The sequence below is a fragment of the Choloepus didactylus genome, chromosome 1 (assembly GCF_015220235.1).
Source record: "Choloepus didactylus isolate mChoDid1 chromosome 1, mChoDid1.pri, whole genome shotgun sequence".
Classification (NCBI taxonomy): Eukaryota; Metazoa; Chordata; class Mammalia; order Pilosa; family Megalonychidae; genus Choloepus; species Choloepus didactylus.
In genome coordinates, this window is record NC_051307.1 from 14646134 (window position 1) to 14669931 (window position 23798).

Below are 23798 nucleotides of genomic sequence, written 5' to 3' on the forward strand. Positions count from 1 at the left end.
GACATATAAAAACAAACAAACAAAACAGAAAACCTGGAATATAGACTCAAAGCTTATAGCAATGTTAAATTTCTTTGAATTGACAACTATACTTGAGTGGTTACATAAGTGACTGACCTTGTTAGGAAATGTTCATGGGAGTACCAAGGGTTCAAGAAGCACGATGTATGCAATCTGCACTCAAATGTTTAGAAAATAGATCGACTGATAGATATAGCTATAGAATGATACAACAGCAGTGGCAGAATGCTAAAAGTTGATAAATCTGGATATCTGAGTAGGAGGTGTATTGGAGTTCTCTGCATAGATTTTACATTCTTTTTGCAATTGTCCTGTAAGTTTGAAATGATTTCAAAGTAAAAAAATGAATAAATAAACCAAGATAAGGCTGCCTGTAGGGCCTTCTTTCTAAAAAGACCTTACAGCAACTGGATCACTGTGTGTGTGTGAGGCTGAGAGTATAGAAATGGGGGTCCGACATCCATCCTTTGAACAGAGAGCCCACCAGTGCTGGTAGGGTCAGATGACTGGAGAGCTCGGTGGATGTTGGTTTCGTTTACTGGCCATGTCTCTTTAATGTCCACCTCTCCCCTACCCCCCCACCGCTGGAGTCACATGTGTGACTCATCATATATAAATGAAGGCTCAGAAAATCCCCTTTCACAACTTTTTGTGGGATCAATGGACACACGCAGAACATTCTTGCTGAGTTCCCAACTATTAAATAACTAGATGTTACATAAGAAAAGGAAAATTTAGACAACAGTTTTTAAAAGTCGAAACTCTGCAGAAAATAGGACCAAAAAAAAGGAAGCACATTGGAAAGAAAAGACTTTACATAGACTTTTCAGAGATTTAACTATACAATCTTTTATTTCAAGCTTTAAAAAAAAAGCTTAAAGTACTAGGAAACTATTTACAGGATTGATCACATTTAAAAATCAGACTGGACACGAGGGGCCATTTCGTTTCCCGTGTTGGGATAGGCTGGGAGAGGCTGGTAACCTGCCTTAGTTTCCCCAGCTCATTTGCCAAAGTCAATGAGAGAGCCATCTCTCCCGACAGCCCAGCCCCAACCAACACTGAAAAACATACCGGAAGTGAGGCTCAGCCGCTTTGTTAAAAAAATAATTACATGCTTTTTTTAGTGTTTAAGAAAAACCTTAATTTTCCTGGATTATCTCTATAGAATCATTCTAGGAACTTGTATGCTTTAGAAAATTCTTATAAAATCCAAGCTTGTGTCTCCCACGAGACCCACTGCCTCTCACCAGGCATGGCCTTGGGAGTGGCAGGAAAAAGGAAAGCCATCCCTCTGTAAAGTCCAGACGGATTTACCAGCAGCCTTGCTGGCTCAGTGTCCTCTTCCTGGAGGCTGGGAGCCTGGGCTAGTGCTTTGGTTCTAAGTGCTTTGGAGAACATCTTCTTGCTCCCTTTCTGGGAAGGTAACGATGGACACAGTGGTACAGGCCTCCTCCTCCGGTGAGCTGTCCTGGTCCAAGGCCTCCAACACAGGCTGAGACGGGTCCTTTAAATACTGGAAAGGGTGGAAAACCAAAGTTGTGTTAATTGCGGGGTTCAAACTACCAAACCTTTAATTTTAGTTGGCACGTTATGTTTTATTCGGATACAACTTCCCACTGTGTCCACTGAAGAAACTTGCTAGAACTTCTAAAATGTGAATACCCCTCCACCCTCATCTCATTACTAACTTTAATTCTAATCAAAGGACCAACCAGGTTAATACCCTGAAATTCTAAAAAAGGCATCAGGGAGGAAAAGCAAGTTCTTATTGGCTGCCTTCAGTGCAAGCCTGTGGATTATTAATCTTAAGTCATCTCTGCAACTATAACTTTTCGGTGAAGGAAGAAACGGGAACTTCCATTCACCTACAGTGGGGGAAAAAAAGGGAAAGTTCATGAACATTTTTTCAGCCACTCCATCTGCTGGTTTGTTTCCACCTTTACACAAAACACAACAAGCAGAAAATCTGGGCGTGAGGTACACTGGCCAGCGCAGCCTGGGAGAAAGTCAGAAGCCATGGTCCTCAACTGGAAGTGAGGTTTTGCAGCACCAAACTTTCCCTTTTGCTCCTGCTCCTGCTTCAGGCTCAGCCATAAATTCACCAGATTGCCAAGGACCTAGTGCCCAGCTCTTAGAAATGCTGAAGGACACTGACACGCAGTAAGCTCCTAGTTGACTGATCAAAAAAGGAACAAGAAAGAATCATGTGCACTTGTGAAACCTCAAAAGTATAAGTGAAACATGATTCATTATTGTCATGTAACTTCTGTGACCTTTGGTAAATATTTTTCACACTTTCCCAGGAAAGTGAACCGAAAGAACTTCTGTTTTAGATTCACGACCCAGAGGAAGAGCTAGTAGTAAATTCATTTATTAGGCCTCACCAGTAGTTCTACAGTGTGTGTGTGAGAGAGAGACCTGTTATTTTGGGACGACATTAACCAGGGAGGCTCTAGCAGGAAATTTAACACGTATGCAATTTGTGTAATACCTGTGCACTTTAAACACATCATAACAGATGAAGGAAAACAGGTGACCCTAGTTCTTTTTAGCATTGCCACCCTGTCTTTACCAACATGGTCCTAACCTAACTTCATTCTAGATATAACAGAATAAGCTCTGTTTCCAATGTCTTTAGGATCGAAGGATAAGGTGAGACCCTCCAGAAGCCAGTACTTTTTAAAGTCTTCTCTCAGTTAGCATCTGATCCTGAGACTGGCCTGACTGCCTCACAGAGCCTGGGGTGGGGTTGGGCAGAAGAACCAGACTTTTCAGTTTTTTTCCCCAAGTCCTTTAAAATCCCAACAGCCTCTGCTGAGCACTCGCAGTGTGCAGGGCCTTATGCTTGGAGCTCTGAGAGCATTTCCTGTTTGCAGATGACTTCTGGGGGCACTCCATCCGAAGTGAAGTGCACACTCCTGAGTCCTATCTTTACGGCCTTTGCAAAGGGAGACGTTCAGCCCCTGCGTCCTCCAGTCAGGGATCGCTGTTGTCAGGAGAGGGATCTGCCGTGGCCCACTTCCCGGCAAGACAAGGCCACCCTGGTCACCACTCTGGTGCCATTTTTAACTCAAATCCCCATGTCCCCCTATTAGAGGTTACGAGGGGGCAGTGGACACCAATGTGTCCCCAGTGTGGACATACATACCTCTTCGATCTGTGATGGGATCCTTGGTGGAGACTGAAACCAGTATTTAACCAGGCCTCTGTATTTCAGCGCCAGGAAGACAAAGGCCCCTGCCAGCGCCAACACCAACAGAAAGGTGCCCACAAAGATCAGCATGGCTTGTTGAAGCTTGGTAGAGGCTAAAATGATGACACAAAAGAACAAGGTGGCCACCCCACTCGTGATGCAAATATCAGCTCATGTTTCATCTCCCATTTCTTAAACAGTATTCATGCCCCAGTAAGAGGGACACCCTCCTCCCTGCTGTGTATGTTAAATTAGTAACTAGCAAGCGGATCTTAGCACAAGCTCTTTATTTCTAGGGTTATGTGCTCACTAGTATCCCCTCTTTTCTGTGTCTCCCACTCCCACCACCCACTTGAAACGCATTCCAGATTTCACTATTTTAGGAGTATTCTTTCCTTCCCCAGCTCAAGAAAGACATAAAGCATATTTTACCATTTGCCGTTGTTTCATAGCAAGATACATTGCTTAAATGCCCAGATTTGAAGACGTTTTGCTTTGGCCAAATCAGTTCTGCTTTGACTTGTAAACAGTATTCTCTTAAGGGTTTTAAACCATCCAACAAAATGGAGTTGCCTGTGAAAGGACCTTTAACCTAGTTAAAAAACACCAAAAGCCATAAATGTAAATCACCAGAATAGTCATGTTCATACCACTTCTATCTTTTCTAATATTTCTTAAAATTCAAAATTAACACCATAACTACAACATAAGATGACATCAAATTTTTAAAAAACTTTTCATTTTGAAATAATTTCAAACTTACAAAACAGTTTCAAAATCCAGAGAGAGAACCCCAATATGTCCCCCCAACCCATCAAGATACCCAGATCGACCAATTTTGAACATTTTGTCACATTTGCCATTAAGAAGATACAGTTTTTAAAGAGTCACTGGATTGCAGGGGACAGATCTTAAATGTGAAAATTGATAAAAGTGGGATGAAGAAAGATCAAATGATGTTGGGGCTGTGTTTCTAGCCCGGGAGAACCCACTCTACTAAGAGAAGGTCCAGAACTGGAATTCAACAAATCCCCATTTCCAGGATAAAATTTTTTCTTTTAAAATTAACATTTTGTACTTCACAGGTTAGTCTAATAAAGAAACTTAAAAAGTTAGTCAACAAACAGAAGAAAAATTATTCTAGGAAATAATGTTCCTTTAATTCCCAACCTGCTTCTAGTTTTAACTGCAGTGTGCCAGATCCTCCTATGGTGTGGTCAAATGATTTTTGCAATTTCTGTTAAAAGGACACAGTTGGATCCTAAAACCCCTCTCCACTTCCCTGCTGCTGCCCTCCACCAGGCCTCGTATCCCTCCAGCCAACAGCTCCTCACTCCATCCTTGACAAAGCTAGCACTGTTCTATAGGAAAGGAGAAAAGGCTATACCATATTATGAAAATACAAGATTTCTCATAAAGGACTGTTTTTTTTGGTGGTGGTTGTTTTTGAGATACAAGAGAAAATGCTACAACCATTTGAAGTGTCGGCATAACATACACTCAATAGAAGGAAAAAATGAAGCTGTTGGCTGGGACAAAAAGCAGGTTATTCGATAACTTATAGAGAATGACCTTATTTTTAAAAATACAAAAATGATTGTATTATCTATGAATAATAGGGTGACATATATTTTCTGATTTTATTTCCTTTTGTTTAATGGTGGTGTACTGCCAGGGAAGAGGAAAACAGTTTTTGCTCATGATGCCACAGAAAGCAATTTTAAGGACAAAATTCCTTTTGGCTTTATTTTGGCATCCAGTTGGCACTTCTAGAATTTAGAATCATGGACCGTGCAGAACAGACTAATTGGCAGGCCCGAGATGGCTACCCTTAGAAGGATAGTTATCGTGCAGTCGGCCCATGCCTGGCAGCGGAGAACTTGGATTTCAGGAACGTTCCTGGCATTCCCTAGCTGATAAGGGTGGCTTGCTGTGCCTGAACTGTTTGTTCAAACAACGAGGTTTATGCTGAACACCTTTTCTCCTGGAAGTTTGGAATTTGGGTATGTGCCAGGCATAGAGGGCCTCGCTGACCGGCCCCCAATATCACCTCTGAGCGCTGCGTCTCTAAGGAGCTTCCTGGTAGACAACCTTACACGTGTGTTGTCACAACTTGTTGTTGGAGGAACAAAGTGTACCTTCCGCGACCCGGCTGGGAGAGGACTCGGGAAGGCTGCGCCTGGTTTCCCCTGGACTTTCCCCACGTGCTCTTCCCTTGCTGACTGTGCCTTGTATCCTTTCTCTGTAATCGATCACAGCCCTGAGTCTGACTATACGCTGGGTCCTGTGAGTCCTCGTGAATCACCAAACCTGGGCTGGTCCTGGGGACCCTGACACACAGACTCACAGCTGAAACGGAGATACTGGTGGCCCTGGAAGTCATTTAGGTCTTAGAACCTTCTGTTCATGGAAGTCCAGAGAGTAGGTACTTCAGCTGAAAGGGGGAAGTGAATCTGGGGTCCACCTACCCACTTGTTTCTCCCAACTTACATCTCAATTGCTTCATTTGACAGAGGAAACTGTGACCTGGAGGGGTTAGGTGACATCTAGAGTTGCAAATTAGAAGTAGTAGAGAGATGGACTCTGTCCTTTTCTGCTAAATTAGCTGGTTTCAGTGTTCTGGACGCTGTGTCCTCCAGCACTGGACAGCCTGCCAAGCTCGAGGACACCAACAGCTCCACCCTCTGAGGCCTCCAGGTCCAGTGGAGGACAGCAGAACTCCATCGTTAGAAAACAAAAGTACAGACCCGCCCCGGGGAGAAAGCATTATAACATGGTACGCTGTGGTCAAGAGACCAACCACATGGTATAGAAAAACTACGGCCCACGTGTCCCCTCCCGTCACTCTCAGCTCCAGCACCACAGCTGATCTCGCAGTGGAGTCCAAGAAGCACAGGGACAAGGGTGGCCACCTCTTCTGCACCCCGCCAGGCCTCCCTGGTTCCGGTCCACCCAGATCTTGCTCTGGTTTGGAGAAGTGATTAGTCCCTTACTCCCTAGATCCTATGAGTCTGTCCTTCAAAGAGTTTTATTGTCCTTAGTGTTTTTAGACCCACCACTGAGAAACCAAGAGAAAGTACAAATAGAAACTATATGGCAGAAAAACATGGTGATTTTAAGAGGATGGACCTTGAGGCTAGATGGCTCCGCTCTGCCATTTGCCAGCTGACCTGGAGCAAGTTACTTATTGTCTTGGTTTCCCTCTCGGTGGGACAGGTTTAATCTCATAAAGATTGAATGAGGTGATGTATGTAAAATGCCTGGCCCAGTCCTGGACACAGAGAAAGCTTTCGATAAACAAAACTATTACAGCTGTTAAAAATTATAATAAGGTTAGAGTTTAGGAAATTGTGACATTTAAAAAGACAACAAAGCCCCTTAAAGGCAGCTTGGATGGTTAGTATTTTTTCCTTATATTTCCCAAGACTGACGAGGCCCTTTGATCCAACCACCTCTGTTAACCTCATCGCCAGCCACATCCCCCCACATGGCTTGCACAGCTGACAGATCAAAGACTTGTTCTCCAGATTGGCAGGCCTTCTCATACCTGTTGGCATTTCTTCCTAGAATACTCTTTCTCCTTTAGGCAGATTTTCAACTATTCACATCCACCCTCTTGGCAACCAGTTCAACCCAGAGAAGTTTGTATCGTTAAACCTTGCAGATCACAGTAGTGGATTCCCTGTTGCAGAAACAGGCCCACTAAAACCTCCTCCAAACTCCAGAGCAAGGCAAAGGCCACCACGAGCAATTTACGCAGTCTGGACCTCAAACAATGGGAATGGCACATCAGACAAAGAGAGGCCCTTCAGACAGATGTGGCTGGAGGGAAGTCTCAGCACGTGGAGGAGAAAACCATCTTGAAAACGAGGACCAAAATGGGCTCAGGCCTCTGACTCTAAGCTGCTGGGATGCCCTGTTCTCCTTGCCCATTTTAAGGTTTACTTTCATTTACTGAATCAGCAACTGCAAAGAAAAAAATCAAAACAAAGGAGAAAAACATTCTTACCTCTTGGGTTCCTGCTTTTTCCCAGTAATGGATATAATACCAAAGAGTGACCATGGAGGTGTCGACATCAAAGGGAGAGGAGAACCTGACGATAAGTGAGCCTTCTCCTGGGGTCACCCAGATGTTTTCTGGAGGCCCGATGGTAACTGAAACAGAATTAAAACAAAGAAACGTGTACTTGTGTGTGTGTGTGTGTGTGTGTGTGTGTGTGTACACGTACACAGGCCTTGCCCACCAGTGGTTTTCTGAGGTTCCACACGCATTCAGACACATAAGATTACCAAAGGCCCAAGACAGTGGTGCCCCAAGCCCATCCATCAGCGCCAGGCCCTGCCTTCCCTTCAGTGGCAAGAGGGGTCCTCGCAGCAGTGCACGTGGCAATCCAAGTGAGTCTCTCTGACCCCTGGGAGACAGCTCAAGTGCAAGGAGCCGGGACCCACGTCAGGCGGGTGCCCGAGCCTCCCTGACTTAAAAGCCAGAAGGGCCAGTATCTCTTGGCAACGCCACAGGGAACAGGTTCTGGGGTCTCCGCAAGGGACATGCCCAGGTACAAGAATCACTGCCCAAGTGCAGCTTGGATAATTAGCTTTTTTTTTTTTTTTTTCCTTTTCTTGTATCCAAGGCTGAACAGACCAATCTGACCCATATTAGTCAACCTCATCATCTGCCACAGCCCGCCACGTGGCCCAAAGAAATGGCCGACGACCAAGTATTCAAGATTCTCTCAGTAGAGATACATTTTACCAACCAGGGGTCATTCCTACCATAAGCAATATTACCTAGGGACTTGTCTGACACTCCACCTTTGTCAGGTTTCCAGAAAACAGAGCTGGAAAGATAACCAATGGTCAAATTTTCATGCAGAGTGGGGAAAGATTCTCTTAGCCTTTACCTACTATATATATATAGTAGGTATATCTACCTACCTATCTATCTATAGATCTGTATATATATAAAATTTCATATTTCAATACAAATGAGATAAAAGGGTATTTACAAACCTTTACATTGCATTTGTCTCTGTATCTAGTCTAATAACATAACAACTGAGACATAATACCATGGGAAGTCTATTTGTAAAGACTTTTCATGTCATTTGCAGGAGAGCCAAGGACTGTAACTTGTTATGTGCTATCAGTGAAAGGTTATATATGGCACTTATTGAGTAAGCATTTAAATTGTATAATTCATCAGAGGAAGACAGAACAAAGTACAGCTTGGTTCCTACAAGTTCTGAAAGACCTATCTTTGTGTATTTACATGATCATACTTCTGACCTATTAGCAAGCATGTTTTCCCAGTCATGGGGATGGATTTCTTTATACCTCCACCCTTTCTCCTGGTCTCTCCCAGGTTGGCTAGGGCTCACCATACGGTTTCGCCAAGCTTCTCTCTGTGCAAAAGAAACTGGGCCCTACAGTTTGCAGCTGTGCCTGCTGATTCATTTGTTCTAGTGGTGGAGCTAAGTCCAGACAATCCCCTGATGGCAGAGATGGGGCCGGGCCAGGTAAGCAGACCAGTGACTAGTGCCAAAAAGTTCTTTTGTTAAATCTGCTCACAGATGCTGGCACACATATTCTTGAGCTTCCCTTTCAGCAGCTAAGTGGGCAGAGCACAGAGAAGCACACTGACCTGCAGAGCCCAGCTGCTGGCTGCAGTCCTCCCAGCTCTGGAGACCACATTCTCTAGAATTTTCCATGCCCTTTTCCTCCTGAGTGTGGACCTGGGAACACGGGCTCCAGGCGTGACTAATCAACCACTGGGTCAGGGCTGGGTTTGCCCATCACGGCCACTTGTTGGCTGGTGTTTTGGGTGAGAAGCGGGACTGAGGTGCTTAGATTCAATTCTGCTCATTGCAAGAGGCAAGAGAAGAAAACCTGGACACCGTAAGGGAAGTTTTATACCCGCAGTCTCTCACCGTTCCGGTAGCGCTGAAACCAGGGCACGATCACCCAGGCAGAAACCAGTTCTCCCAGCTCAGCCCGAACGCGTAAAGTGATGTTGAAGTGTGGTGGGAAACCCTTCGAAAGGTTGGCTGCCATGAAGTCACACTCCGTGTTTGCGATCTTTGTACAATTCACCCCTCTGAAGTCGATGTCATACCACTCAGTGGAGGTGCTGGAAAGGAAACAAGGAATTCGCGTCAGAATTCTCTCTTCTTTCACGGGTAACAATTTCCCCAGAGCTGATTTTTTAAAACCTTTATTGAGATATAATTCATATACCATATAATTCACTCACATGAAGTGTTCAAGTCAGTGATTTTTAGTATATTCACAGGGTTGGGCAACCATCACCATAATCAATTTTAGAACATTTTCATTATCCCATAAAGAAACCCCATTAGCAGTCACCTGCCATTTTCCTCCAACTCCCCCAGCCCCGGGCAACGACTAATCTGCTTTCTGCCTCTATGGATTTGCCTATTCTGGGTATTTCATACAAATGGAATCATATAATATGTGGCCTGTGTCTGGCTTCCTTCACTTAGCACTATGTTTTGAATACATGTTATAGCATGTATCTAGTCCCTTTTATTAAATAATATTCCATATTTCCCACCACATTTTGTTTCCCTAGTCTTCTGCTGTTGGACACTTGGGCTATTTCCACTTTTTGGCTATTATGACTTAGGCTGCTATGAACATTCATGTAAAAGTTTTTATGTGGAGAACTGTGTATTTTCCTTCTTCTTGGGTATATACCTGGTAGTGGGATTGCTGAATTATATGGTAACTCAATGTTTCTTTTTGAGGAACTGCCAAACAGTTTTCCCTAGCAGCTGCACCATTTTACATTCCCACCAGCACAGCATAAAAGTTCCAATTTCTCCACATCCCCACTGACACTTTTTATTGTCTGTCTTTAAAATTTTTTGTTTAAAGTTTTTTTTTTGTAATTTATAGACCTTCTATACTCACCAAGCAAAAACTCCCCTCTGCCTTTCCTCGCATCCTCTGGTAATCTCTACTCTACTTTCTGTTAATACAAATTCTGTTGTACTTTCATGCCTTGCTTATTCTACTCAGCGTAATATTTTCGACATTCAGATGTGTTGCAACATGTCTCAGAATTTCATTCCTTCTTATGGCTGATAAATTTTCCACTGTGTATGTACCACATTTTGATTATCCATTCATCCGGGGATGGACACTTGGGTTGTTTCCACCTCTTGGCTAGTGTGAGTGATGACGCTGTGAACACTGGTACAATTATCTGTCTCAGTCCTTGCTTTCAGTTTCTTTGGGTATACAACCAGAAGTGGGATTGTCAGGTCATATGGTAATTCTGTATTTAAATTTTTGAGGAACTGCCAAACTGCTTTCCCCAGTGGCGCCACCATTTTTCATTCCCACAAAAAAATGCATGGGAGCTCCAAGTTGTCTGTATGTTTCCAACACTTGTTATTTTCCATTTTTTAAATAATAGCCATCCTGATGGGTGTGAAATAGCATCTCATTGTGGTTTTGATTTGCATTTCTTTAACAGCTAATGATGTTGAGCATCTTTTTCTGTGCTTATTGGCCATTTGTCCATTTTCTTTGGAGAAATGTCTATTCAAATTCTTTGCCTGATTTTTTTGGATTATTTGTCTTTTTATTGTTGAGTTTAAGAGAGAGTTCTTTATATATTCTGGATGTTAAGCCTTATTAGATGTATGATTTGCAAATAGTCTCTCCCCTTCTGACCCACATTTGATTTTAATACTTTAACTCTGTCTATTTAGCCCATCTTAGGAATGATACACTGTATTAAGAATACAAACTCCACTCATGCTCCCTGCTAGTGTGCAGTTTGTGTCCACCCCATTGGTGTCCGTTTAAGATGGTCTGCACTCGTCCACATGAAAACCGTGTGAAGGCACAGCCACGCACCCCCACGCCACACCCCCATGTGGGAATCTAGTCTCCAGCTCTGACTTCTGCCCTTGTCTCCAGTAGGAGACCTGAATAAAGCTCAGGAGGTGGCTGCCAGGAGCCTCAGAGAGCATAGTGGGCAGTGTCCTCTCCAGGGGCAGGCTGGGGATTCCTTGCTATCCCCACAGCCACCGCCTTCACCTCTGACCCTCGCTAGGGACTCCTCTTTTATTAAAGTGCCAAGTGCCAAGATGAAAAGCACTTCAAGATGTGTGGTCAGGGCTTCCAGAGAAGATGCCAGCATCCCCCTCACCATAAACACCCACCCCCCAAGTCCTGGGGTCACACACTCTAATGGGGAGGGGGGTCCCAACTCATGGATGCCTCTTTCCAGATGGGGGTGCAGGGGAGTGTGTTTCAGATGGGATAAGTGATGTTTTTTCAAGGTATACAGATAAAGCTTAGAGATACGATAATCTCCTCCCCACCAACCCTCCATTGCCGAACTTGGGAGAAAGGCCCTGTGCTGGTTCGGATGTATTATGCCCTCCAAAACGCCATGTTCTTTGATGGAATCTTGTGGGGGCAGACATGTTAGTGTTGATTAGGTTGGAATCCTTTGGTTGAGTGTTTCCATGGAGATGTGACTCAATCAACTGTGGGTGAAACATTTGATTGAATTATTTCCTTGGAGAAATGGACTCCACTCATTCAAGGTGGGTCTTGATTTAATCACTGGAGTCCTATAAAAGAGCTCACAAACAGAAGGACCTCAGAGCAGCTGAGAGGGACATTTTGGAGATGGCTGCTGAAAGCAGACTTTTGCGGAAACTTTGGAGATGCCAGCCCCGAGTTTGCTCTGGAGAAGCTAAGAGATGACAAATGCCCCAAGAGCAACATTTTGAAGAATGCAGGGATGCTGAGAGAGGAGCTGGAACACAACCCAGGATCAGGAGATGCCAGCCACGTGCCTTCCCAGCTAACAGAGGTTTTCCAGATGCCATATACCTTCCTCCAGTGAAGGTACCCTATTGTTGATGCCTTACCTTGGACATTTTATGGTCTTCAGACTGTAAATTTGTAACCAAATAAACCCCCTTTATAAAAGCCAATCCATTTCTGGTATTTTGCTTAATGGCAGCATTAGCAAACCAGAACAGGCCCCTACATCTCAAAGGCTGATCCCTGATTCACCAGCGAATCACCCACCCAGCCCTCCTCTCCCCTCCCTTCTAACCTTGCTACTTTCTCAGAATGACTATTTAAAAAACCTGCTTCTCAGAAAAGCAGTTCAAAGGGAAACAGGCATGCAAATTTAAATGACAGCTGACACATGGCGGCCAGCAGTCTGGGAGGAGGAAAGAGTGGGAAAGGATGCTGTGTTCTGGAAAGCCGCCTCCCTGTTTATTTGCAGAGGATTAAAACTAAACTGAGGTTAAATGTGATCCATGGTCCTGGACAGGAACTAATAATGGAGGAGAAAAGGCCCCAAAGAACATTAGTGAGACATAAAAAAAAACTGGAACATAGCCTGAAGCTTTATATCAACAATAAATTGCTGGAATGTGGTAACTGGCCTTAAGGTGGTTACATAAGTGAATATCTTTGTTCTCAGGAAATGTACAAGGGAGTATTAAGTGTTCAAGGAGCACGATACATACAATCTACTCTCAAATATTTAGAAAATAGCTAGCTATCCAGATAAATAGAGAGAGCAGTAGAGGGAGACATGGAGAGAAAAGATAAAATGATGTTAGAAGCTGGCAGATCTGGGTCGGGGTTAATACTGGAGTTGTCTGTATGGTTTTTGTATTATTTTTGCTACTGTCTTATAAATTTGGAATTATTTCAAAATAGAAAGTTAAAATAATCATCATCTGATGTTGGCCCCATTTCACGAACAACGAAATGAACAGAGCCTTGAGAACACGCCATGGCGCAACACCAGCCTCCAGCCCAGAGTTCTGGCAAATCTGCCAGTCTGAATTTTACCTGGAAAAGTGTCCTGGCCCCTCCCCGCAGTTACCCATTATGGAGGATGCCTCCCTGCCCCGAATTTATCTAATTTTCAAAGGAACCTTCATCACAAGAGCACGGAGTGGTGGTTAACTGCGTGGACTCCGGAGGCAGACTGCTGGGTTCTGCTCTCAGTTCCCTTGTTTCTCAGTCTCCCGATCTATAAAACTGGGATAATTTTATAGCATCTGCCTCCCAGAGCGATCAGGGAGACTAATGCGTTCCCATCAGGAGAGTGCTCGGCTCAGAGCCTGGTAGCTAGTAAGCAGCATGTAAATATTTGTTAAACAGGCAAAATCCTACTTCTGCCTTTTCAGACAGGCCCTTGGAGTTAATACTGGGCAAGCCTTCTACAACTATCCATCATCTTTCCATTCACCCATAGTGAAAAGTTCTGGTCCTTTTGTCTGCCCTGTTCTTAACTTTTTGAGAAAATTAAAATTTTTTTTTAAAATTTCATTTGTTTCTGACTTCTAATAGCAATAGATATTCTTTTCAGAAAATCTGGAAAATCCAGAAAAGCAGAAAGGAGGAAATTAAAATAGCCTGATGTGCTACACTCTAAGAATAATCACTGTGCTCACCACTGTAGAGAAATAGGATTGAAAATTTTTAGATCCAGAAGCCTCAGAATTCAATTATTTAACTAAAATGTCCCAGACATGTAAAAAGTACCTAAACACAAAACAAAAGCAAACACCCACTTCCACCATCAAATCTGCAATTAGAAAAAGAAAAATATCCACCTCAGCATTGGTTTTTAGTGACCTGACAACTTTTCTCACATTCACCCCAGCCTTTTTTTCTGTTCCTTTTTTTTCCTGTGAATCACCCAAAACCACCTCCATCCCTGAAAAAAAAAAAAAAAAAAAAAAAAAAAAACCTACAAAAATGCATTCAGGAAACAAGACAAACAAATTGGTTTGTGATATGAAACTCTGTCAAAGACTTTTTTTTTTTTTAATTTCCATAAAGGTTTCACTAACACAGTATTTAGAAGCCCTGCCTCTCCTGACCCACAGGTGTACTTCCCCATTCAAATGCTACCTGCTAAAACAGCTGGTGCTTCTGTACTGGGAGCTTCTTGTTTGCCTCCAGGGCATTGTGCTTCGTGGCCTGGCACCCCTGGGAAGGGCCTCTGGTTTCAGGCTCTACTGTCCCTGTCTTGAATTCTTAACACTTTTTAAATAAGGGGCTCTGCATCTTCATTTTGCATTGGATCCCGCAAATTACGTAGCCAATTCTTGCCAAAGTCCGATTTATTATAGATTACCACGTTGGTAGTTTATAATTACTTGAGAAATAGATAAATGTGATTCAGGGGTAATCCCCAAGCTTCATTTGAGCATCTAATCTTAACAAGCAAATATTGTTGCAATGGACATTTAAAAATGAAAAAGAAGTCATCTGGCAGTCTACTGCTCTAACAACTCAACTACCTGTAATTTTCCATGTTCCCTTTTAGTTTTTAACCATAAGTACATCCCAAATCTTACACAGTGGCAACAGCTACCAGACGACACATAATTATCTTTACTAAGTGGGCTGCCTAATGGTTCAACCATCAGTTAATATGCCACAATTTGACATGATGGCTGGACATGAATATACACTTCAGTGAATATCTTCATGAATCTAGTTAATGTTTCCTTTTTTTCAGTTGGGAATTGGGTTATCTGCTTAGGGTGAAAGTAATATGGACATTTCCATGGTTCTGTAAATGATACAGCAGAATATAGCAGAATTGCTTTCCACAAGAGCTAAGCTCATTAATCCTGCAATGAGCAGCACATGAGGCTATATCCATCAACTGCATTCTCATAAGCCCTGAGCACTACCATGTCTTTAAATTTTTGTTAATTTAGGGGTTTAAAATGATTTAGGCAATACTTTTAACGGAACTTTCAATTACTGTCTTCAACAAGGTAAATAAATAATAATGGAGGACTTAGATTTTGTTTTTCTTCTTCCTATATGTATTATATTGCAAATCCAGTGATGACAAACCATGAAAAAGCTTGCAGGGGTAGTGAGAGATAAAATGAGGGGTCAGGATAATAAACAAAAATGGAAAACCAGTTTAGAAATGGGGAATGAACTGTAATAAAATGAAGATATTTCTTACCAGGCCGGATTTGGCCTACGCTATGGGTTGAATCATGTCCCCCTCAAAGACGGGCTCGAGTCCTAACCCCCAGTCTTGTGAATGTGACCTGCTTGGGAAACGGGGTCTCTGCAGATGTGGTTAGTTACGATGAGGTCACCCTGGGTGAGGGCGGGCCCTGATCTAATCTGCCTGGTGTCCTGCTAAGAAAGTGGGATGCGAGAGGGAAGCCCACGTGAGGACTGAAGACAGATGATGCAGCCGCCAGCCAAGGAGGGCCAAGTTTTTCTGGCAAACCACCAGAAGCTGGGAAAGGCCCGGGAGGATTCTCCCACAGCGTCAGAGAGAGCATGGCGCCAACATTTGGTTTTGGACTTCTGGGCTCCGGTATAGTGAGACAAGAAACTTTTGTTTTAAGCCGCCCAGTAGCTAGCCCCCATGTCGTAATTTGTTACTGCAGCTCTAGAAAATGAATACAATCTGTTAGGTTAAATAAATCAGATTTTTAAACCTGAAGGTGATGTAAACTCATGGATGCCTCCTGCACGCTCAAGAAAAGGAAATCCTGTTCTACAACCCTTCTCCTGAAACCAATGAAAGAATAAAATCCCACCAGACTAAGAAGCCATGATGTTAGAGAGTAGTTCTCTGACAGTTGGCATTGTTTAAGCCATCAGATGAAAAGGAGGTTGTGAAATCCGTGTCCTTGGAGATTTTCAAAGGTACAAGAGAGATATGTACTTCCTACGGATTCAATTCCAATCCTGCTCAGAAGGACTAACTGTGAGCTGGCCCGACATTTCCAGAACAACTCCCCCATAACTCAGCTAGGACGCCAACAGAAACAGGGGCTTACTATTTATACTGCACGGAGTAGAGAACTGGCCTCGTTCCATCGCCCAGGGTCACCGGGTCCCAACTCAGAACCTGCTCCGCATTGTACAGATGAATCTTTGGGTTCCGAGGGGCGGGCAGCTGGGAAAGAGAGTCTTGAGAGGGATAGAGAGAGGATAATAGAAGAGAAAGAGAAAGCAGGGGGGTAAGAAGGAGAAAATCCATTACAAAAATATTTAAATGCACACTACAAAGTCACTCACATAAAGCCATTCTGGTCAAAGTGCAGAAATAGCATGACCTGCGCTCTCTGCAAGGACACCCCGTGCCCCCATCTCTGACTACAAAGATGGTGCCACTGCCACCGTCACAGAAAGCAGAGGGGCTTCGCTGCCTTGCAGTTGCAGGCTCCGATCCTTAAAACAGGCCCCAGGCCCTGAGACTGGCTGGCTGGAAATCCCACCTGTATGTCAGACAAAGTGTGTGTGACTCAGAGCAAGTTACTCAGCCTGTGTGCACCTCATTTTCTTTTCCAGGAATTAACAGTACACCCCACAGGGCTGTGGAGAAGAAACTGGTGAGCACGTAACATGCAATTGCCCCAAACTTACTACTAAGGGAGTGTTTGGTAAACATTGACAAAACACACATGCACATACACACACCCCAAACCAGGTGTGTGAAGCCTCAAGGGGAGGGTCTGATCTGTCTTTTGCAGAACTTCTCGGGAAGCCTGGTGGGGCAATCACTCAGATATGTGTGAAATCACAGATTCTCCACCCTGACCAGGAAGTATGCATTTCAACAACCTTCCCAGCTGATCCTCTCACGTGCTTTGAAGTTTGAGAACTACAAACCATGAAATAACATATTCCCCAGGGGACACCCATCATCTTCAGCACCCTCCATTGGAAGCCCTGGAAGGAACAACCTGAAGCCACTCAAGCAGAGAGAGAGCCAGCAGGGCTGAAAACTCGGGAACCTTTTCTCTAGTGAGAAAACGCTCCATGATGACACCTTCTCTGAGACTGAAAGATTAATGAGAAACACCCAGAAGATGGAAAGAACAATTTGAAAAACAAGTTGTTCCAGAATTCAATGCAGGAAATGCAAACAGCATTTTCAGTAAATGCATCCAACCTTGAAGAATGAGGCCGCGGTGACCGCCCAGCTCTTCTGGAAGATGCATTACCAAGAGCTGGTGGCCACTTGTTTACTTCCAGAGTGCCCCTCGCCTCCATGTCTCCGAGTCCTGGCTGGGCGCCATTCAGCCGTTGACCGATGCTCCTCCAGACCCCACCCGGTCTCACTGAGAGCCTGGGCCGATGGCAGGCAGGTGGGCGCAGCCGCCCGGGCAGAGGCTGCTCTCCTTGGGCAGGTCCATCCCACATGCGGGCACCACTGCCACCCGGTGGGTCCCCAAACTGAGCTGAGAACCAGGGCCCACTTCCGGAGAGGGCCGGGCACCGCCTCGGGGGTGTGCGTGCTTGGTTAGGGCCAAGCACCCATCAAAGAATCTCGAAGACCTCCTCTCACTGCCTGCACGGTTTCCTGTGACTGTGCTAACTAAATACCACAAACTGAGCAGCTTTAAACAACACAGATTTATTATCTTACAGTTCTGGAGGTCAGAAGTCTAAAATGAGTCTCATGGGGCTAAACTCCAGGGGTTGGCAGGGCTGTGTTCCTTGTGGAGGCTGGGGGCAGGGGTCCATTTCCAGCTTCTGGAGGTCGCCTGCTTTCCTGGGCTTGTGGCCCCTTCCTCCGGCAATGTTGGGCCGGGTCCTTCTCATGCTGCCGTCTCTCTGGTTCTGACCCTTCGCCCTCCTCTTCTATCTTTTAAGGACTCTTGTGATTACGTAGGGCCCACTGAGCCTAATAATCCAGGATAATCTCCCCATCTCAGAAGCCTTAACTTAATCACATCTGCAAAATCCCTTTCACCAAGTAAGGCAACACGTGCACAGGTTCCAGGGACTAAGAAGCAGACATCTTTGGGGTCGTTATTCTGCCTGCCTCCCTGCTCCCTTACCATCTCCCCATCTCTGGAGAGGAGCCAGCTGGAATTTCCTCTCCTGCCCTTTCCTGGCATCTCCACCTCCTTAATCCAGACCTTCAGGCAGGAAAGGAAGGATCAGGGACCCAGGGAAGTTGAGGAAGGGCTTCCAGCCCAGCTGCTGTGTGGAACGGCAAACAAGACTTCCCTGCAAAAGCTGGAGTCCCCAGATCGGCCTTTTCTGATGTGTGAGACAGGACCCATGCTGTGTAGTTTTGCTGTTATCTCCGAGACTATTGCAATCCCCAGTCTCTATCCAGAGAACAAGGCGAGTCTTTGAATCACAGACTCCACAGTGAACGGCCGGAAGATGGCCCAGTTGTTAAACACTGCTCTATAGGACTACCCTGTTCTCATCTAGAAAGGCTGGAAGGGCATCAGTCTGTGTCCCAGCCCACAGGGCCTCCTTGTTGTTCCTAGAAAACCCTGGGCCTGCTCCCAACTTGGGTCCCAGCCCTGGCCGTTCCCTTTCCCTGGAGCCGTCTTCCCCGTGTTATGCCAGGTGAAATGCCCGACCACCTAGGGAAAATGGCCACCCCATCCTGCCCCCTGCTTGACTTTTTACCATGGCACTTCTCACCTCCCAAGACCACAGTGGTTAAAAGCATGGGTTCCAGAACTAGACCGCCTGGCTCCAAAGCCTGGCTTGGCCACTCATTTGCAGTGGGACCATGGGCAAGTTGTTTAGCCTCTTTGTGCCTCAGCCTTCTCATCTGTAAAATGGGAATGAGAACAGGATATGCTAGGAGCATGTTAGGAGCAATGAGCACATCAATTTTATGGGCAATACTGAGAACAGTGCCTGGCACGGGGAAAGCACTACCTGGCTGCTCATTGTTACCTTACTGACATTCTGTCCCAGACACACCTAGGGTGGCGGAAGGTGGTGTGGGGCTGGTTTTGAAGCTGTTGCAGTCTCAAGTGCCTGAGCAGCAGGCACTCAAGATGTGGTGAAGGAATGGTGTGCAACACAGAAGTCTGCTCTACTTCAAGGGTTACATAGCCAATTTTGGGTTCCCTGAGAGTTGTTTTCATACACTTGAAACCCATGCAAAGCTCAAGCCCTCTTTTCCCTTCCTTGTTTTGTGCAGAAGCACTCCCTTTTCTCTGGTCTCGCTGGCTGGGGCACGGAGTGGGCAGATAACTCTGGACTGTGGATATAGCCCCAAAGAGTCAACATATGCAGGACCATAGAACTTGCAATCAAGGTGTGGGCAGAGACCCGACGGAAAGAGAATGTGGAAAGGGAATAGGATTTAGACACAAAGGGCTGCAGCTGGCAGACTTAATCCTGCCACCTGTAGCCATAGATTTTGCCCAGTCCCTGCCTAAGCTCAGCCTCCTTGTGAGTAACGAAACGACAACCACATCTCCCAGAGTTGTGGTGAGCGGCAAACGTGAGACAATAGTGAAAGCACACGGCAAGCCAGAAATTGCTGCATAAGTGTGACTTTTAAGACATGCCTGTTTCAGGGTTTCTGATTCTTCGATGAATGGCTGCTTCTGGGGGTGGTGAGCAGCAACCAGTTACCTAGACCCAGCCTCCAGGGGCCACCCACAGGGGAATCAGTCCTGTGCCAAGCCCTGTATTCAATGGTCTATCTGCCGTAGGCAGGGTAAAACCCTCTGTCCCCCAAGATGCCCATGGGACCTGTGAGTTTGCACTCTAATGTGGCAAAGAGGAATTGTTGCTAAGCAGCCAACCTTAAAATAGAGATTTTCCTGGATTCTGTGGGTGGGCCCAATATATTCATAAGCATCCTTAAAAGTGGAAGCAGGAGGCAGAAGAGTCAGAGTCAGAGTGATGTGATGTGCTGGCTTGGAAGATGGGAGAGGGCCATGAGCCAAGGGTTGCAGGCAGCCTCTAAAAGCCAAAAAAGGCAAGGAAACAATTCCTATCCAGAGCTTCCAGAAGGACTGCAACCCTACAACCCCTTGATTTTAGCTCAGTGAGACCCACATCAGACTTCTGACTGCCAGATTGGAAATTACTAAATTTGCATTGTTTGAAGTCACTAAGTTTGTGGTAATCAGGCACAGCAAGAATAAGAAAACTAATACATCCCCAGAGGTGGTACCTATGGCTTCAAAGACCCCCCAGCTCCTACAAGATAAAAGTTCACAATCCTTAGTAAGGTGTACAAAGCCCTGCTCCACTCCCTTCTCCTTAGTCTTTGGGGCAATGGCTCATAACCTCCTGCTGGTAATATGAGATAACCTAGCTATGACCTCTATGAAATGTGCCTCCAACACCGCACAACCACAGCTGCTTCTGTGCTGTCTTCCTGCCCTAACCCAACACCTCTGACCCACCTCAGAGCCAGGTGTTTGAGACTTCATACACGTTCAAGAATAGGCTGGTTAACACACACTGCACACACATAAAATAAAATACAATTAACATTAACATTAATTATTCATTTATTAAAGATTATTTAATCTTTGACAGCTGAAGAGCCTTCAGGAACTTTCCCTGTGTTGGGGGCATTATGATGACTATCAGTTATGATGAACATCAATTATCCCATTGATTATCCTCCTGGGACAGACTTAAAAAACATTATCTATATTCTCATCCATAACCAGGAGTTGCTCTCTTCAGTAAACATCAGATATTAGCTGATTTACTTAAATCATTTGTCTCTTGCTAGTAAAGGACGGCTTTGTTTCTGAGGGAGTAAAATAGAGACATTTCCTACTTCGAAAGAATGGCTGTTAACAACTAAGAGAGGTAAAGTATATAAAGCTCTTAACACTTAGTCTGATCTAGAATAGCTGCCCAATAAATGGTAGTAGCTACTTGATAGTTTCCACTATTGTGGATATGGACAGACAGGACTTTACCTAATGTATATTCATTTACAATGGTTTTTAGGTTGTTTGTGAATTACTGTCTTTCTCAGTGGGTTACAAGCACATTAAAATTTTTAGATGTTCAAGTCAGTCTATAATATTAATAAAATTCTGACACAAGTTCTTATCTAATCCACTGGAAAATTAAACAGCAGCTATGTCAATTACAAAAGAAACCTTAATTCAACAATCAGAAAATTAATTTACTAAAGAATCAGTTCACTTACTGCATTTTAGTGCCGTTGATTATCCTTTCTAGCTAAAGCAACAGCTACCACTTAACGAAGCATCACTAGAAACTGTGCAGGTCCAATGTTTTACCTACATTTTCTTAATTAGTCTTTATAACAACTCTCAGGGGCAGGTATTATAAGTTCTTTTTAAAATTTGTTTCCAATATTTTTATTTTTTCCCTGACCATGAAAACAATTTCATGATTACTGAGGGACACCAGTAAACTATGAAAAAGTGTAGAAAAATTGCCACCAACCATTGACAATTTACTTTGTGTTTGACTAAAAAAAGAGAGCTTACTAAAACTATTTCAGTTAGTTTTAACTCTTTATAATGAAAATTTTCACACAACCACAGCTTTTAGTATAAAACAAGTACCACTTTTCAAGTAATCTATGGGTGGAGGAACAGTTTATTTCTAATGCATGACACCGACCAAAACTTTTATAAAATACAATAAATTTAACCACTAAAAAAATGATAATGCACTTAGATGTTGCCAAAATGTCAAACTGCAGTTTCTAAATACCTCTCTCGATTTCTGAACTTATCACAATGAGCTACACAGTTCATGGATCACCACCGATGGCGACCATATTTTGAGTTGCACTAGTATAAAATACCTCCACTGGGCCATCCCCCAGCTTGGAAAGTTACCAACATTTTGCCAATCTGCAAATCTCATCTGAAAGAGGCCCAGAGAGAGGGCAGACAATATCTGAAGCTGGGGAGGGGCAGAGTCAGGATTCAAACTCATTTCTCTGACTCCAGCGGAAGAACAGTTAAAAAATCCCACCAGGAGCCCCGGTCCTCATATGCCAGGCTCCCACTTTAAGGAGATTTTTATGCTGATTCCTGGGAATCCATGGGCCTTTGCAAGGGATCCCTTAGAAGAAACAAACACCCAACACCACCTTCTGACTTCAAATAGGAGGAAATTCTAAATTTTCAAAACTATTGCTATCCAACTCACATCCATGTCTCCATGGGGAAGAATACAGCAAAAACACAAACACATATACACACACAGAGAGCCTGTTCTCCCACTTAGACCTTTGCCATGAGGTTTTTCTTTTCTTTTAGTTTTTATGTCGGCTCCTAAGTATGCTCAGCAACTGTCAGAGGTAAGAAAAGGCCAAGCCCAGGTAAGGGGCTGTCTGGATGGGGGCAGAGCTTTGATTAAAAGCCTGATTCAGCTGACACTACCCACCCTCCTCCAATCAATCTCTTCTAGAGAACTGTCTATCCAGACTTCACACCCGGTACGGGTCACACTCCAGCCACATAAGAACCGAGCCACCTCAGTTGTCTGGAACTGAGCCCACAAGGTCTCCGAGCTGTGCCTATTCTCGTTTAGCAGTAACTCCCCATCCCCCTCTCCCATCCCTCTTCCTACCACTCTTCTGCTTCTGTCTCTTTGAATTTGCTTCTTCTAAGTATTTCACATGAGAGAAATCATACAATATTTGTACTTTCGTGTTTGGCTTATTTAACTGCTTTTTAAAAATTGGTATTTTTTAAAATAACATACATTCAGTAAAATATGTAAATACTGACGTTCATTAAAAACAAAAACAACAACAACAAAAAACCGAGCCTCCGCCCTACGGCGACCCCCACGGCACCGAGCAGACCACCACAACTGCAAGCAAGGAAGGACAGGATGCAGCTCAGGGCACCGGGGAGGACGTGCCAGGCAGGGGCCAAGTTCAGTCCCTGGAGATGAGGAGTCTGTGCCCGGCAGAGCTGCCCCCTTTCCGAGCCCTGGCTTCCTTTTGCCTTAGTTGATTCTGAGAAATTCGCAGGCTCGGGCCGCGATCAGTTTCGGGGTACGGGGGCGAGGGGAGGCTGGGTGGGCAGTCCGACTTGGAGCCCAGGCGGGCCAGGGCCGCGACTCCGGGAGGGGCGGCTCCTCCCTGACCTCCAGCACCTGCTCCCCCACCCCTGGTGCCCGGAATTCCCCGCCGCCCACCCCCCACCACGCGCTGCGGCCGCGGAGCCCCCCTCCCGGTCCCGCTTACCTGGCGGGGGCGCCGCGGCGCTGCGACCGCCGAGCAGCAGGAGCTGCAGGAGCGGGAGCAGCAGCAGCCGGGGCGAGGGCAGGAGAGGCGGCCGCATGGCCCCGCGGCGCTCGGCGCGGAGGGCTCGGCGGCGGCTCAGGGCGCGGCCCGGGCCCGGCGCGGGGTCCCCGGGGCGGCTGGCGTCGCGGCCCGGCCGCCATGGCGTGCGCAGGGGCGCGGGCCGGTGCGGCGCGCGAGGGCCCGCCTCTTCCCGGGCGGGCGGCGGCGGCGCGTCCCGGGCGCCTGCGAGCCCCGCTCGGCCGCCCGCGCCCAGGCCCGCCCCGCCCGCCCCGCCCCGCCCGGAGAGGCCGCCGGCCCGGGCGCTCCCAGCCCCCGCGCGGGAGGGGAGAGCCCTCCTCCTTGGGGGCGACGGGGGCGCTCAGGGCGGCCCAGGACCCCCCCCGAGGCCGGCCTCCCGCAGCGTGGAGCGGAGGGACGGAGAGGGAGCCGGGGCCCACCCTGGCAGGGCGCCGGGGAGACGGGACCCCCCGCCGGACGCCCATCCCCGGGGGACTTTTGCGATCCTTCTAGCAAGACTCCGCAAACCCGCGGTGACCC

The 23798-nt window shown here is 45.7% G+C and overlaps 1 protein-coding gene across 1 annotated transcript; it reads right to left on the bottom strand.

Moving 5' to 3' along the window:
- Nucleotides 1–844: 844 nt before the first annotated feature.
- On the bottom strand, nt 845–23500 carry IFNGR2 (interferon gamma receptor 2). The gene is made up of 7 exons (XM_037832330.1): nt 23202–23500; nt 16060–16192; nt 9145–9344; nt 7227–7372; nt 3650–3809; nt 3173–3330; nt 845–1537 (listed from the first exon to the last, which is right to left on the bottom strand). The coding sequence occupies exons 1-7, from the start codon at nt 23296–23298 to the stop codon at nt 1403–1405; spliced, it is 1029 nt and encodes a 342-aa protein (XP_037688258.1). The 5' UTR covers nt 23299–23500; the 3' UTR covers nt 845–1402.
- Between the last annotated feature and the right edge of the window lie 298 nt (nt 23501–23798).